The sequence below is a fragment of the Dermacentor andersoni genome, chromosome 8, assembly GCF_023375885.2.
Source record: "Dermacentor andersoni chromosome 8, qqDerAnde1_hic_scaffold, whole genome shotgun sequence".
NCBI classification, from domain to species: domain Eukaryota; kingdom Metazoa; phylum Arthropoda; class Arachnida; order Ixodida; family Ixodidae; genus Dermacentor; species Dermacentor andersoni.
Window position 1 is genome coordinate 138,875,423 of NC_092821.1, and position 17,030 is coordinate 138,892,452.

Here is a 17,030-nt window from a genome sequence, read left to right on the forward strand (position 1 = left end):
AAGCCAATCGGGAGTCCCAGCGCGTTCCTGTGCTGGCGCGTCGTCTGCTTTGCGAGAACGTCGGAGCAGACGATTGCGGTCGATTCACACGGTCGCGGAGGCGAGGAGGCTGAAATACGGTTCCGTGCGATTGAGGCGCGACATGTCGAGGGGCAAAACACTAGTTGGTGAAAATTATGTATCCAATTCGTTACCAATGGAAACATTTGAGAAGTACAGACGATGCCATTAAAACCACGAATAATTATGAGTACGAAACTGTGCAGGCTTTCTGACGTTTGCTCGTGGCGATGCATGCTCAGATATGCTGATATTGTATTACCGTACTTGACACTGTAATGTCGTCAAAACTCTCTTATGCGTAGCCATAAAAGTAATGGCATTATATATAGTACTAACCGTATATCTGATCAGTAACTATTATTTAACTGTCTTTTGACTAAATAACATGTTCTAGCGTTGTGTCAGTACCAGAGAAAAGCCTCAGGTGGTATGCGTGCTGTGTTAGTGAAGATTCAAATGTGTTTTCTTTTGTGAATTATTTCAATGTAGTTTATCTTAACACTGAAATAACAGATGTGTGTTGGTACTAAGAACACGTGGACGTGATACTTAGTTCGAAATACGTGTGAACCCATTGCTCTGAATTCATGCAAAAACTCTCAAAGCTCACCGGTGTAATGCCTGCCGTTATACAATTAGGGCTATAAATTTATATGGGTGTACTCGCAATCTATTGTGGCGCAATTTTGTGGCGAATGTTCTCACTTACGCTTCATTTGTTCTGCTGGTTGCGCTTTGAATGCGATGCGATTAAAGTTTTTTTTTTTTTTTAATTGAAATCTAAGGCTTGGTTCGTGACACGTTATATCATCTCATCCGGCAAGCAGCGTTGAAGAAAAGTATACACGTGCAAAGTTGAGGACGACTACTATGTGGAGAAAATTGGAACACCGCAGGAAAACCTCAACTCGGTGTCGTGGTTTGGAGAGTTCACAGAACTGGCGTTTCAGCGACGTACTATACATAGTATGCACGTACGTCATTCAATGATACTCCGCGACTTCCGGTTTACGGCAGCGCCATCTTGGGGAACCTATAGGCCTATGCGCGCGCCTGTTGATAAGGTACCCCAAGATGGCGGAATGTAGCGGAAGCAGTGGATGTGACGTCACGTGCATACTATGTATAGCGCTGCCGACGCCGTGCTTCGGTGCAGCACCGGTGCGCGGGTTTTGTGAATAAAAGATGGGAAAAGTTAGTTTCGCACGATAAAGGGCGAATGTGTGGTCCCTTCCTCCCCCCCCCCCCCTTTGGCGATAAAGCGTCGGTGGAGTGCTTGCGCAGTTTGTTCGTTGAGCGCTTTGCTCTTGAAAAGTGGCAAGCGACGTCGCTCCTCCTCTTTTATCTTCTTCGACAGTATCGATGGCAGCTAGCGGAGAAGGCTTACCCCCTGAGAGTTGCCCACCCTTTCGGAGGTGCAGCTAATCTATTGAAGCTTATGCTCCTTGCGAAGCACAGCAGAGCCGTCAACAACTTGTATACAGCAGGTGTCTCCGTCGCCACTGGAAACAGGCAGACACGTCCTCCACGTGCTTTGAAAAGGGGGGAAGGGGAGTGTCCTTAGTCAAGGCCTCCCAAGACTGGACATCGATTGTCTGGCAGTGCACGTATGTAGACGGGGCCGCCTGCTTCCAGTGGCGGAACCTTTTGTTGTAGACAACTTTTAGAGGCTTCGCATAGACGAAAGCGCAAGCCTCGAGAGGTTAACACGCCACCTGTCCTGCCCCCTCCCCCTTCCCCATGTGCGCGTGCATCGACAGGAAAGAAAACAAGTGTCCTGAATAATCCCCCCCCCCCTCAGGAGATCGAACGGCGCGGAGCTCGGAGGCCACTCCGTAGCTATATTCCATCTGACCAACATTTCCGTTCAACGCAGAGAAAGTTGTGTGTGTCACGTCAGTAACGGAGGACCAGGAGCGAAATCTTTACATGCTGTCCACCCTCTCTGATCGTCCTCTGCACGACGCCGACTGAATGCATGGGAAACTTCACGGAAGCGCCAGTGGGGCGCGTTTGGGCGAGCCGTCCTCCTGCCTTGGTGATGTAGCAGCACCTCCTTAACAAATCTTGTCTAGGAGGTGTCGGATGTAGCTACCTTTCTCTGAAGCACGTGGCCTGCTCTCCTTACAGTGATTGGCTGGCTCGAGCCGTAAGCTTTCACTGCACTTCGCTAACGTTCTTGTTCAAGCCTCGTACAACAGTATACATCAAGACGGGGACGCATCGCGACTTGTTTCGACATGCAGGAAGCATCTGATAGCTCCTCTACTTATACCTCTCTCTCTCTCTCTCTCTCTACAAACGGTGTCCTCGTCGCCTCTGGAAAGCTCCCAGACGCACGCTGCAGAGAGACCCGAGTGGGAGAGGAAAAAGAATTGCCGTTACACTTCAGGCTAAGGCCACGCACGTGCCCGGGCACCTTTCCGCGGCTGCCGCCGCCTGCGCCAGCGTCGTCGGGCGGCAAGTGGCTACGGCCAGCAGCAAGCCACGAGCGAAGCCAAAGAGAGGAACACGGGAGATCGCCGCCTCGGCAAAGACTTCCTTCCGGTCGCCGCCAAGTTCAAGGGCGACTTGGCGCCGCGGCCCCAGCGGCGAGAGATGCCCTTGGCGAGCACTCTGGAAACATCCTCCTCCTCCACCTTCTTTTTTAACCTTCTCTTCTTCTTGCTCTCCCCCTCCACCCCGACAACCTTATTCTTCTTCTGTTGCTTCTCGGAGATAACAGCCGACGCCTGCTACAGCGTGCACGGCTTGTGCTGCTGTTGCCCCTAGCCGCCTTCACTACTGACTGCCGTCGTGTTCACTACGTGCGCTCCGCGTGCTTGTTTCGCCGTTGTGTATACAGGCGTGGGGGAGGAGGGAAGTCGGGGAAAGAGAAAGAGACGTTCCTACGACGCAGACTACGACGTTGCTGACGCGTCCCGTTTCCTCGCTCGCTCTCCTTCTGGTGCCGCTGCAGAGACGTGGCCGCGAAGTGATGCGCTGCGCGCTGCTGGGTTCAGGTCTTCGCCGCGTGTGTGTGTTTCGAACTGGCGGCTAAACAATAGACGTCGAGTGGGGGGAGAGAATTCAAACGTCGGTTGATCAATGAGCCGAGGAAAGTGAGTGGAGGGGGAGGGGTCAACGCAGAACCTGCCTCGGCGCGGCGGCGATGCTCTTTTGTCTCAGGATGCACGGACGTCATCGCACTGCGAGTGCGTCTGCACTGCTTGTCTGCGATTGTGCCGTTTTTTAGCGGCGCGACTGCGGCGATAGTAGAGGGTTTCAGGTTGTCCGTAAACAGGTGTTAACATGCACGAAATGCCTGGTTACCGAAGACGCGAAGTGTCAACAACGCTGTAGACGTTTGTTTTACGCTGGTGTACTTGTCGAAGCAAAAACGAAAAAAAAAACGGTCGCATGTTAACGATTACATCGGTGCCAGAACTAAGTAGAATGTGCATGGTTACTCCAGTAATACCTCGGTGTCCTCCGTGGTTAAACTCGGTGCCCCTAAATGGCGTCACTATCCCGGCCGATCACGTTTAGGTCACCGATATTCCGCAAGGAAAGCCAGATCTTTCTGCTTATCTTTTCTAACAAGAACCTAGGCGCAGTCCAGGTCCACCCCACCAAATTGTAGGACACTCAATAAAGTTATTTGAATGAATGAAGAACGTCAATACAGCAAAAACGTGTCTGAACCGTTGTTGCTGGACAAAGTCCTACAAGATGGCGCCACCAGCGTCGCTACTGGCGTCCACGTCTTAGGTAACCCGCTATATGTCAAGTTCGACCAGCGAGGACGTCACAGAGCTGCTACTGCAATGACCAGCGATATTCTACTCAGCTGTCGTCGGTAGCGACATTACGGTAAACAAGGCAGTTCCTTTCTACGAGGTCGCCCGTACAACGCGATAACGCTTCTAACGCGTTGTCAGGCAAATCGTCGCAAGATGTGCCACCAGCGTTGTTACCGCCGTCCACGCCCCCTCCCCCCCCCCCCCACACACACACCGGTAACCCGATATTCCGTGAAGCGTATCGGGGAGTGCGCCTACGTTCTAGCATAGAGGGGGGGGGGGGGACGATGCGTTCCGTCGTAATCGTCAGTCGTGGTCGTTATCTTGCGAGAGAGATAGCGAAGTTGCCACAACTCGCCACCCCCACGAGTGTACATTCGAGGCACATGCAGCGAGCAACACGCGCTCTTAGAGCGCATGTCGCGGGGTCGCAGTGTCGGCGGTCCCCGGACGAACTCTCCTGCTCGAAGGGAAGCGCGCGTTCACGGTGTTTCGGGACTCGATGCGCCGGACGCTATCGATCGCTTGGTGGATCGCTTGGTGGTCGCCGACGCAGGTCGTGTACGTGCTCGGCGAATCGTTCGCGTATATCCATCGACCATGTGCCGCCAATCGCGAAAATTTCACGGGGCGAGGAATCCGGCAAAAGAAAAGAAAATTTGTCGTACCCTGTAACCTCATTCATTTTTATCGTTTATTGTACCCTCGGGGCCGAGGCGTTACAGAAGGGAGTGGTTTAAACGAGATACAATGATTAAAGGGACACTAAAGCGAAACAATAAATCAGTTCAGACTAATGAAGCATTGTTTGGGAATCCTGCAGGCAGTCATTTAAAAAAAAAGTAGTTTGATTATTAGATGAGAAAATGAAGGTCCAAGTATGAGTATTTGAATTTCGCGCCGAAACCCCAGCGCCGGTACGTCAGCGTGACGTCAGGAATTCCAAAGTGTGTTTTCGCATTTGGGCCGCGTTGGCTGAATAAAGGTTCCCGAAACTTGCCATGTTTAATATTTGGTTCCTTTAGAACACAATGTAGTCAATCTTTACCGCTATATATAATTATTAGGCCCTAGAAGATGCCATCAAAATCCAAGACGTCACAGCCCCCAGGTGCGGGAACTTAAGTAGGCGTCGCCACCCGTATTTCGTTCTTGCGCTTTTTCTGGCTTACCAAACGTCTCAGCGTTGCAAGAGTGGTGTTTTTGGTGTTGTAGAACGGTAATTTACTGATGCAGAAGAAATCATTTTTCACTTTAGTGTCCCTTTAAATACTGGGATAACAGGCGTTAATTGTTGAAGTAGGTGGTTGGTACGCGATTTGGAAAACAAACGGCGCTAAAAACGGGACTATAGGCAAGCGCACACCGTCTTCTTGTTTAGTCCCCCCCCCCCTTTTTTTAGGGCTCTTTGTTTTCCAAGCAAAAACTCAATTTTTTTTTCTGTTCTACAGAACTACGATCTGATTATGAGGCATGCCGTAGTGGGGAACCATCCCGAATTAATTTTGGGCCACCTGGCGTTCAACTGCACGGTACAGCTAGTACGCGAGCGTTTTTTGCGTTCCCACCTCATCGGAATGGCGCCGCGGTAGCGAACCCGCGACCTCGTGCTCCAACAGCGCAACGCCATAGCCACTGGGCTACCCCGGTGAGTTAATTTTATCAAATATATAATACGTCAGATCTATCAACACGAGCTCAAAAAAATTTGGAGAGAAGGTAAGTCAAGAATGTAAAAGAAAACAGAGTGGAATAAGATACAGTATATCAAGTTAAAAAAAAAAATCTATTAGGCGCAGTTGAAGACCTCTCGTAACGTCGGAGGTCTGCTATGTTCGTAGTGAACGCAAGAAGTTTGGTTTCCACTTTTCAGGTGTTCTCGGAAAAGAATTAGTTACGGAGGATGGAAAAGGTGGTGAGACGTACATTTCCTGCCCATATATCCAAAAGTTGCAGCGGATGCTTGCCCCCTACTATCACCGCGTCGCTAACATAAATTCTAGTCCGAAATTTTTGGTTTGCCCGTCGCGGTCGCCTAATGGCTACGGCGTCCTGTCGTGCAAAAGGTTGCCGGTTCCATTCCCGGCAGCGGCGACCGCATTTCGATGTTGATGGAATGCGAAAAAAATTTTCGTGTACTTATTCGGAGCCCCCCCCCCCCCACTACGGTGGTCTCGAAACCAGTGTGTTCTGACGCTAAAAAAAAAACAATAATTTGTTCGACTGCAAAGTTCGTGCTCCGGAAGCTTTTTTCGGTTGGCCGTAATCATGAAAACGTTTTAGCTTGTCCGGTATTCCGGTCAACGCAAGCGGACTGGGCGTTTCGCCGGGTGGGCGGAGCCGTAAGTGTGAGCTGGAGACTTTTAGCGTGTCCGGTATTCCGGCAAGCGCGGGCGGTTTGCCGGTTTAGCGGGGGCGTAAACGTGAGCGGCCAGTTTGGTGGCGTCAGCTGGTGGCGCAAAGATCAACCACACAAACACAAAGCTAATTACTATATTCTGCTTAGCTGCTGGTGTATATTTTCGACAGTGGCGTAATCGTGTTCACAATTACGTCGCTGCCAAAAATTTGCACCACTAGCGAAGCAGGATATAGTGGGTTACTGCAGTTTTAGCACTCTGTTTTTCTGGTTGAACTTTACGCTACCAGGCGGCTGCACTGCTGTGGCCGCTCACGTTTACGCCCCCGCAAATCCGGCAATCCGCCCAAACCGCTCCCGTTTACCGGAATAGCGGACAGGCTAAAAGTCTCTATTGGGTTACCGGACGCTGGTAGAAACATCTTGTGCCGCTTCATCCAACCAAAAAAACCTTACAGACAGGTTTTCCTGTTCCACGAGTGCTCTTATCAACAACAACAAAAAAAAAACTTTGAAAGGCAACGTGTTCGTCTGGTTGGCCGTCGTTGTTTCGGCGCTTCTATTTCATCTGTTCGCAACAACGAGTGGTCAACCAATCAGGCCACCAGTGTGCCCTTAGCCGATCTTCTATCGGTTCACGTGACCATCCAAGCGGCGCAGAAGGTCGTCCTCTACGACGTTCGCCAGGCGCTGCCGTTGCGTAGTTGTCTGTTTTCGCGAGATCCTCCGCAAAGCTAAGCGCCGCCGTCGCTACGTGGCGTTTGACGGGATGGGTGGGTGGGGGTGGGGGAAGAGCTGCGGAAAGGATGCAACAGTTTTTTTTCGCGTACGCACACGTTGTACGCAGCGCGCGAGCGCAGAAAACGTGTCATGCAGCGGCGGCGTCGGCGGCGAGGGTTACGAGCCTCGCATCGTCCCGCCGCCGCCGCCGCTGCTGGTCTTCTTCCTCTGTCGTCGTTGGCAGCGGTCCAGGAACGCTGCGGGCTTTCTGCCGCTCCTGCCATGCCTCCGTAGCGGCGTGGCCTAGCGACGCGGCGACCGAGGAAAGGGCCACCTACTTTCTCTCGGGCTTGTTCCACTTGGCTCGCGGCGCCGAACACACACACGCCGAGTCGACTTTCTTCGTGTTCTTTTTTTTTTTTTTTTTCTTTCTTCATGGAGAGATAGTGGGAGAATCCTCTGGCCTTATCCGACGACGACGACGCGGCTTCTGCGTTTATGTGGCCGTTTGGTATCTTATCGGCCCGCAGGTCGTAACAAACGCACGGACGGCTGTGCTGCGGCTACAATTTGAATAGCCCCCCCCCCCCCCCCCCCCGTGTTCATCTAGCAACCTCCTCCTCCCTGCGTCGCGACTGCCCCGTGTCTCAGCCCGTCTTCGGTGGTGGGGCGCCGAGGGCGCGACGCCGTTTAATGTTGACACATTCGTCCCCCCCTCTCACACTGTGGTGGTGTCCTTAGCCGGGCCCGTTCCCGTTTGGCGTCACGCATGCTGCCTCTGCAGGAGGCGACTTTGGATAAGCTTTCCCCGATGCACCACCGCGTTCCGACTCGTTTTTGCGGCGCAGACTTTGCCGAAAGCATTGAAAGAATCTAACTTTTCGTGTAACATCTCACGCACGCTGATACGAACCTGGAGAGAGCATGTGAGCTCTGCGGTCCAGTGTGCCTGTTCACCGCTGTCCATTGCTTGTTTTAGTGGCAAATGCACAGCCCTGCTGGTCTTTGTGTGCGATTCGGTGCATTCCAGCGTGGAGGTTACGGCTCCCAGAGCGCATGTCAACTGATTAATCCACGAGGCACCAGCATTGAGTGCCGCGTCTGTTTTAACTTTAAATTGGGCATAATCAGTTTCCTAAGTTAGTAATACAGCAGTTCATCATCATCATCTGTGTTTATGACCTCTGGGCAGGCCAGGCCTGCCTGTACCCATAGCAATATGACTGCTGTAAATTTTTTCAGTATTGCACCACTGTGGGCTCTACAAAGGGTCCTGTACGAGGACAGCAGTAGTTCCAGTCACACTTGCAGTGGCCTCTGAACTTCTGGATGTGCATTAGTTGTTCTTTGAGCTGTAGACCCAAACTTGTGGGGTTTGCTCAGCTTTTTTGTGTGTCTCGCTCAGAGAGCCGTTGGGCCCCTGTAACATTGGATAAAGATGATTACCTTGAAGCATGAAGTTGCTTGGTTATGTTGCGAAACATTGGAACACAGAAAAACTGGCACAAAATGAGGTTTAACTAAAGTACCAGATAATAAAGACGAGCAGAATAGGCCTTGTCTTTTCGTTGATCTCTAGTGAGCCTTACGATGTGCATTGCTGTTGCGAATATATTCCAGGAAGCTGTCCTCGAGCACTGCGGGTAGGAACTATATGAAACATTAATGTATACTGTGGCAGGATTTCAGGAATATTTCAACAGTTGCTAGGTCTCCATATTTATACTGAGTAGGCCAAGCACCAACTGGCTTTGGTTGCACAACTGCGACATGTTTGTACCAACTAACGACTAATCGGGAACCATCAAACATCATCTCCTTTGCTGCACCGTCAAGAAAAGCCAATTCTTCTTTGACGTAGGCAGTTGGGTAACATTGAGGAAAGCCGGAAGTACATGGACTTCAAGCTTATGTAGAGCACATGACGAATATGTTATACCCTTCCCCAGGATTCCGCGAATAACCTTGGCAGAGCTGCATGATAACACTAGAGTGTTCGTTCCACTGTACCAGCTGCATTAAACTGGAAAACAAGAGTGCAGTTAAGTTTTGTGCAACTGGCCCCAAATGTCTGTGTTGCATTTTTGCGGTCGCGTTGTCTCCCTCTCCCCTCTTACTCATATTCCACCGAGTGCAAACATTCTGCGTCCTGCATCCACTCTTTTATCACTGTCGTCTATGCTGAGACCAGACTTGTGTATTGCGCATTTCAGCAGTGACAGGACAGATGTTTTGAGGATTAAAGCAAATGCGAAATAAAATGGGTCGCATACAAGGAAGGGGCTCTAGGCTTCTGCAGCAGCAGCTGTGCCGCACATTCATTGTCGACAAAACGCAGTTGCGCCTGTCGCTAGGGCATTGTGCACAATGCGCCCCCGTCACCTGCACGTGGGTGTTAAAGGAGGTACAGTTGACCTTGAGAGTTAAGCAAGCACATCTTCACTTTCTTTGCTGGTACCTGTTTATGCAGCTACTGTTATGATTTCAGTGGGATAGGCTTGGCAGAATGGTTTGTGTAAGTTGATTTGGCAGGCGACAAGAGGCATTGGGGCTCTGGAAAAGATATTGAGTTGTATTCTGAGGTATTCACGGCACTTTGATCACGAGAATTAAGCTGGAATAGAATGAACTTTTTGCTTGCCACAAAGTGGGGTTATGCTTTCCAAACTAGATTATGCTAGTTAGCTAGAAAGGGAAATTTATGGATTAGTTCTCTGAAGTCTATTCTGAGGTTCTTGATCTGTGTTTATCACAGTAATTTGAATTTATGCAGGGAAGAATAGTTGAGCAAGTTAGCGGGGTGGTATGCTTGGCAGAATTATGAGTGCAAGGTTCTTAGGATGGTGAAACCGTGCAATAGCTTTGAAGCATATCCAGAGGCCTTCGACACATATTGATCACATTAGTTTATTTAGAACAGAATACTGTTTTCAGCAAGTAAGCGTGATATGCTTGGAAGAATAGTTTGTGCAAATTGGTTTAGAAACTTAAGCAATGCATTAGCTCTGAAGCAGATTACGAGGGCTGTTATTTACGGAGTAGCGTAGAAGCATATGGACAACGAAGAAAAAAAGACTGGACACTGCACTTTCTCTTTCGTCTTCCCTATGCTTCTGCGCTTCTGTGTGAATAATACCATACGAACTAGCCCACCAGTCTGTCCTTTTGAATGAGGGCTCATGCACTTTGATGACGGGAATCAATGAAGAACAATACGCTCTTTTTTAGCAAGCATATGTGATATGCTTGCAGAATAATTTGCAAGTTGGTTTGCAGGTGAAACTATGTATTAGCACATTTTCCATGCTTGCTCCTGAAATGGGAATGGAGAGGGGGGGGGTCACGAACCATCGGACAATGACTGTCAAGTGATAGCTACCTGGTAGACCTGCTACAATATGCTGGCTGAGACACTTGCTAGTTAGCTCGTTTGAATAATGCTATGATGCGTGCAAGTTCTGTAATGTTTTTACAATTTTCAGAAATTAATTGTTAAGTGATTCTTGTCCTGTGAAGAATTTATACTAATTCTTTTCCCTCCTTCTTTTCTTTATTTTCTTTTAGAGAAATGCAGTCTATAATTGCTAGAATACAAAATTTGATGTCCACAAGTTTTCTGGAGTTTCTGGGTATGGAGTAATAGCAAAAGAAAATGTCAAGCTTGTGGAAGAGTCACTAATTACGTCCCAGGTCAGCATAAGGAGGGATTCTTCTTGCTAAATTTTATTCCATTCTTGTTTTACCATCTTGAAGCGACCCATTATGGCGATAATGTAAGAGGCGAGGTGCTGCTCTGGCAAATGGTGAAACACAAAAACAAGAAAATGCAATGGAATTGTCTAGTACTATATTCCAGCTCTGGTGACAGTTGATCCACAAGTTTATCTTTTTAACTCGGATATTGTACCCATGGATATGAAACTTTGATGTTCGGGAGCAAGAGCAAGAGGTGGGGGGGGGGGGGGGGTGCAGATTATGCAATATTGTAGTATTCCAGAGGAGGGTACTATCATTTACAATTTCCTTTTAAGACTAAGTACATGCTAAAGCGTTGCTTCAGTATGTACACATGCTCTGCGGTGATGGCCACATGTGCAGTTCTTGCACCAATGTTACTTGCGCCAGTCTCTGTGTTGGAGTACTTTTGCCAAGAACACGCCCTGTCCAAAAGAAGGGCATCTGTTCTTTTGTTTCAAATGTGGGAGCACTGCTGGAAGACAGATATCTAATTTGAATTTATTGCCATTGCTTCCATGTAGAAATGCGGCATGAATTGCGCGACGTTTCACTTGCGCAGGTTTCTCTTTCCTTTATTTAATTCCAAGTGTTCTGGACATCTTCATCACAGAGATGTGCAGTTGGCAAGGGAGCTTCACAACAATGGACTGGGTGTACTACGTAGTCAAAGGGGCCAATTATTATTCCGCATTGTTTGCGCCTTGCTCTGGTCAACCTTGGCATTGTTTGATCGGCCCTCTTTCGCCACGGTATTGAAAAGTGACTTGTCGGTGCACCCCGCGGCGACACTGAGACGTGGCAGCAGGGCCGCAACAATGTTACTTCTTTCGTATTCAACGAGTCGGATGCATTCTCTGAGACAGTCTTTAAAAAACCATTTTGCAATTGTGTCGGGGACACGCGTTCCTGCGGCAGCTTGCACTTGCTGCACAGCTCGTGTGCGGCATGCGCTCTAACTAGATCACGGGGTTGAGGTGGCTAGGGGGGGGGGGAGGGGGGGGGTATGATGACTGACAGCTCTGCTCGTCTATTTATTCTTTCCGTCTATTGTCTGTACTACGCTTGCTCTCCAGGTATTTCGGGGCTGAAGAGAATGGCTGGCTTGCTTGCTTTGCTTGCCTGCTTTGTTTGCAAACGTAGCTTCTCGTCGCAACTGTGGAAAGGGAAGCTGCTCTTGTGGTTCTTTGAATTTCAGCCAAACTCAAGACGTCTACTCGCAAAAGACCTGCAGGTCTTCTTGCCCGCTGCCCTAAACTCGTCTGCCTCCTTGACCCAACTGCGTGGCAGTAATTTGAACTCAGGGCAACCATTCTGGTGTCAAATTACTCTGTATAGTGGAATTCGTCATCTTGTCGCTTTCGATTGGCCCAGGGCTGCTTGGGCGTCTCTGGCTAGCTCAAGAAGCCAACAAGGTGGAATCAGACAACATGGCAGAATTTGTCGAGTAGTACCCCTTGTCCTGCGTTTCTGGCGATCTTTGATTCATTGTGGCAACTCATTTGAATACATTGAATCACATTGCATTTCACCCACGTTCAGCATATTACAACATGAGGTGGAGATTCGCATTGTTGGTGTGGCTTAATGCAAGGAACAGCATGCATACATATTGAAAAAAAAGCACATATGCTAAGATGGTTGGACTACATCTTTGTTTTTGTTTCTGTGATTATTTGTTTGTTTATTTTTCATGGAAGTTGAAGAGGAAAGTGCATTTTCAAGGCCGCATTGATTTGTGCTCGAGTAATAGCAGTTGCAATTCTTTATTACCTCTGTACACCTGTGTTGTGGCTGGTAAAGCTGTCATCACGCCTGATGTGAACGACGAAGACCCGTCTATTGCAGTTTAACTTAAATAAACACGAGCTGTAAGGAGCAAATGTCAACTTTGGAAAGAAAACACATTAAGCTAGCATACTCATCGCACCCCAAGTTGAATATCTCTAGAGCTGTCCGCGGGAGAAGCAAAAGACACCTAAGGCATGTTATGGTTAAGTGTGTGGTGACTAAATATTTTGTCTGTCGAGCGAAGTGGCTACAAAGGTGTGGCACTGGTAACAGGCACAGGGGCAGCTACTACACAGCAGCTACTTCTTCGCAATGTGTTTGCCGTGATTCCTGGGCAGCTGTGGTTCTTGACTCATGTGATGTCACTTCTTGTTGCAGATGTGTGTTCCGCTTCCCGAGCACCAACATCAAGATCATGTTCCAGTCGCTGGTGGACGAGGTGGGGCCGGCGAGTGGCGGTGGTGGCGCTCCTCCCCCTCCACGACTGGAGGCGGGGCCCCTGGCCGTCTCTCCGCGGCAGCCACCTCCCCCTCAGCTGGCTCCGCACCACCTGCCGCGGCCACTCGCCCCGCTCAAGATCAACATCCCCGAGCCTGAGTCAAGCTTCACCAGTCCCATCCCGTCGCCCACAGGCACGCTTAGGTGGGGGGATTTTGGCTTTCGAAGGAAATCCTCTCATTTCATACGAGCGAGGGGAATAAAGGGGCTCGAAGGGCTCCATTTTTCATCAGTTGCAACCATACAAAGAAATGGACAATGAAGCTAGAGCAAGCGATGGAGAAATTAATTATGTTTAATTGAAATGTAGAAATGGTAAAAGACAAAAAGGAAGAGGAAAGTGTACGCAAGGACAACTTGCCTCAGTTGGGAGTCCCAAACCTACATCCTCCCAATTATATGTGCAGTGCTTTACCAGTTCAACTACTGTGGTGGCCATCGTCCCATCAGGCCCCAAGAGTGTTAGCCAGTGTCCCTCATGGCTATGGCTGCAAAAAAATGTAACACTTTAATCACAAGCGTCATGTTGTATGTACAGTGAAATCTCGTTAATTCAAGCTTCAATAATTCGAATTTATGGATAATTCTAACTATACGATTTGGCCTGGCCAAGCTCCACAGAAGTCCATGTATAAAAAAGCCTGTTAATTCGAAGGCGAGAAGGTTTCGCGATGGATAATTTAAACTACGCGCCACCATGCCGGCGGCTTGGCGCCTGGCACATGTCCAGAGAAACGCGCCTACTGCCTACACACAAGGCTCGGTCACCTCCGGAACGGAGAGAGCGGGGAGAGAAGGCAAAATCGGAAAAAGTCTAACCGGCGCGGGGTCAGCCAGAAGGGAGCGGCTGCTGCCTCCTCTCCGTTCTACATGACTTCTGAGACGTCTTGCCCGTCGCGAATCTCGGAGGCTGTGCAAATCTTGTGTAACTGCTAATGTGCGGCAGATGGTGCGGCAAGCACCAAAACACAGCGAATTGAGTGCGTCGCAGCTGCGCTTGCAATCAAGAACCGGCGAATCGGGGCCTTCGCCATTTTCACATGTTCAGCGTCTTCGTCTAGGCAGTCTTCATCGGTTGTGCGGTTTCAGCTTAGGATGTACCGGTCGTCGCAATTCTTTATGATGGTGGTAAGCCTCGGCTAACGTTCGTTTCGGTGGACGTCGGTGGCTTGGCACAGTCAGACCCAGAGCTGCGACTTGAAGATGGCGTGTGCCCGCAGCACACGCCATCACTTTCTGACGCGCCAAATTTCTGACATGCCCTACTGCTTCCAAATCGCAGCGTACTGTTGTTCTCTTTCACTTTCGTTAGTTCGGACTTTCGTTAATTCGAACTGAAGCGGCTTCCCCTTGCGGTTCGAATTAACGAGCTTTTACTGTATAGTCAAACTCAAGAAATTTGAGAGGCTAGGCACCACGCAATAAGCAACAGTACAATGTTAGGCATAATGTTAAAGGCAAGACTGGATTAGAGACGAAACAGGCGTTACTGAGGATTGGATGCAATTGGGTGGGGGATGTCATGCAAAGAGCAGATAGCCCGCTCATTGCCCATCAGAGTAGCGGCGTATTCAACTGCTTATATTGAAAGACTCTTCCAATGAAGTGAAATTTATGAAAGACAGCATTGAAGTGAGGTTACCTTGGGAAAAAGCCTAACATTGCTCAATGAGGGATAGAAGGAACAGTTGTAACCATAACGTTAAGAGGCGGGCAGATGACAGTCTGAATTACCTAGCTGACGTTCTAGTTGAGATTGAGAGGAAGGTGTGAAGTTGGACAGGTTGTATAATGCATAGAGCAGGTTATTGGTGGTCTATAATAGAACAGCAGAATGGGCGCCAAGTGAAGCGGAACACAGGTCTAGGTCAGCAGAGGATTATTTGGGCCCATGATAATACATAAGAAAATATGCAGTTGTAGCTTATTTCTAAAGTCTACTGTGGGATGAATGCCTCTTTTATATCCATGATTATTAATTACATTGTGCTGCATCAACTGTGTCAAAAGCTTGCTTGCCCAACAATTTCTTAATCTGTCATGGAGGAAGGAAACTTTCTGCATGCTATGCAAGAATTTTTCTGTTGCCGTTTTGTGATGTCAGTGGCATTTACGGTACACTGGCTAGTTTGGCTCTTACGGTAGGTTGCTTCGAATGCAGTTTTTGTTAACGTCCAGTTGCACCATGCAGGCAATTTTCAACACTGAAGAAAAGGTGTCCTTTAAAATCGAGTACCTAAGGCAGCAATTCTATGTGAGCTGCCATTTTCACTTTAAAACATTTCTAGGGAGGATGAAAATGAGCATTTTCAGCGTGAGATTACGTCATGACGTTTGTTTGATGCGCCACCAAGACAAGACACTTCAGCCATTGGAATTACGATTGGAGTCACCGTTGGGATTGGACATGTTCATGCCTACCAGTCAAGTTCATATTATCTGTTGGGGGCCCATTTAACTGTATGGTCGCGGACCAATATTTTTGGTCGGGATTGAATGAACCAAAGTCAAATTGGCAGGTGTTGAAATGACGAAAGTCTATTGTACTACTTTACTGCTGCCACTAGATGTTTCTGCACATTGATGTCATCCACACTGTCTTGGCAGACATCATATGCACAGTCGCTATGCTTATTTGACGCCGATTTGGGGGCATGAAAATTGTCCGCTGCCTTTGCTGCTATTGTCATTCATCGTCATCGCCACTGCTGAGCACTGGGAGTGTGTGCACAACAGCTCACTTGGGTTGGCCCACATTGTATTATGTTTCAGTGTTTCTTCGCACTTTGTTTAAGTAAAACAAGTTTTGCTACTTAATTTTCGCCCAAGGTATTTATGACCACGCGAGAACCTCAGCTTTTCAAACGCTTGAAAAAAAACTTGCGCTGTGGCTAACACAGCAAGTCTGCCCGCATCTGAAACGTTCTCTGGAGCAAAGACTTATCGCTGCAGTGGCAGCGCCTTGCCTCATGATTTACTGCTGTTGAACGTGCACGTTTTAGAAGCATTGCAGAACAGTCATTTCGAACTGTTTCCACATTGCAGTGCGGCAAATTCTTGTCCTGCAAGTCCCCGGTCGGGGAACCATCGTCGTAACGTCACCTCCGACCTGCAAATGGCCGCAGCAGCCGTGGAGAGGCACGAGGAGGTCCCCACCACGGGCTCTGGCGCGAGTGGACCAGCATCTCATAATAACAGCAACTCTGTGCCTGGGTGAGCTTTTGCTGTGTGTTCTGTTCACTCGCCTGGCACGTAGGGTCCGCTTCCAACTGTAAGGTTGTCGAGTGGCACAGCCGGGCTTCCTTTGCAAATGTCGCCAGTTTCCGGTTCATCGTTACTGACCTTTCAGGCCTTTTGTGTATATTTAGGTGCTTGCTGTACTGACAGTTATTAAATAGGGGCCAGAATATAACAATTCTATTGCAATGCTTTTTGTTTTCACGCTCTGTCAGTTATCCGAATGCCGCTCTACGCTTTTTTGCCACCAGGATCGGCCAGTCGGGAGCACTGAAGGATAAGAAAAAGAAAATATGATCGAGTGAAACAAATTGTTACATCCTAAACCTAGATTACAAGGGATATCCATCGATTAGACAGAATTTGAGAAGGAAGAGTAAATTAATGTAAGCTTCCTAAATCTCAAATGGCCAGTTGTGATAACAAGTGCAGCAGTGGCCTTTTTCTTTGTAATGTCACACGTAGCCTTGCACATTGTGTTGCTTTCCACTGCTTTTATGTTAAAGGAATTATAGTAAAAGTACTATAGGAATCATAGCTTTAAATGTAAAATTGATCGCATATTTCTTGCATTTTGTTTGTTTAAATACTAACATACTTTTGTTGACAACATATTTATTACAGAAGCTGGCAGGAGGTGCAGCTTGTCTTTTTCTTTTTCCCGTTCACCAGAGACTCGCTAAGACTGCAGGGCTACTGAAGTTTTTCAATTAAGCTCCTCCTATTGTTCACGCAAGCTGGCCATGTTTTGTCAGCCTGCGTTTATTCCAGGAGGTAAATCAAGTTTAGCTACCTAAAAGTCTGGTTCAACACTGTTGTTGCTCCAGAAACTCGAGGTAGCAACA

General features: G+C 48.5%; 1 protein-coding gene across 2 annotated transcripts in view; it reads left to right on the forward strand.

The window, feature by feature from the left end:
- FoxK (forkhead box K) overlaps window positions 1-17,030 on the forward strand; it is a 78,804-nt gene that overhangs the window by 39,998 nt on the left and 21,776 nt on the right. For both annotated transcript variants that reach the window (XM_050173935.3, XM_050173936.3), the window contains exons 2-3: window positions 12,829-13,092; window positions 15,994-16,161. In XM_050173935.3, coding sequence (XP_050029892.2) covers window positions 12,829-13,092; window positions 15,994-16,161 — 432 coding nt within the window. The remainder of the gene's footprint in view (window positions 1-12,828; window positions 13,093-15,993; window positions 16,162-17,030) is intronic.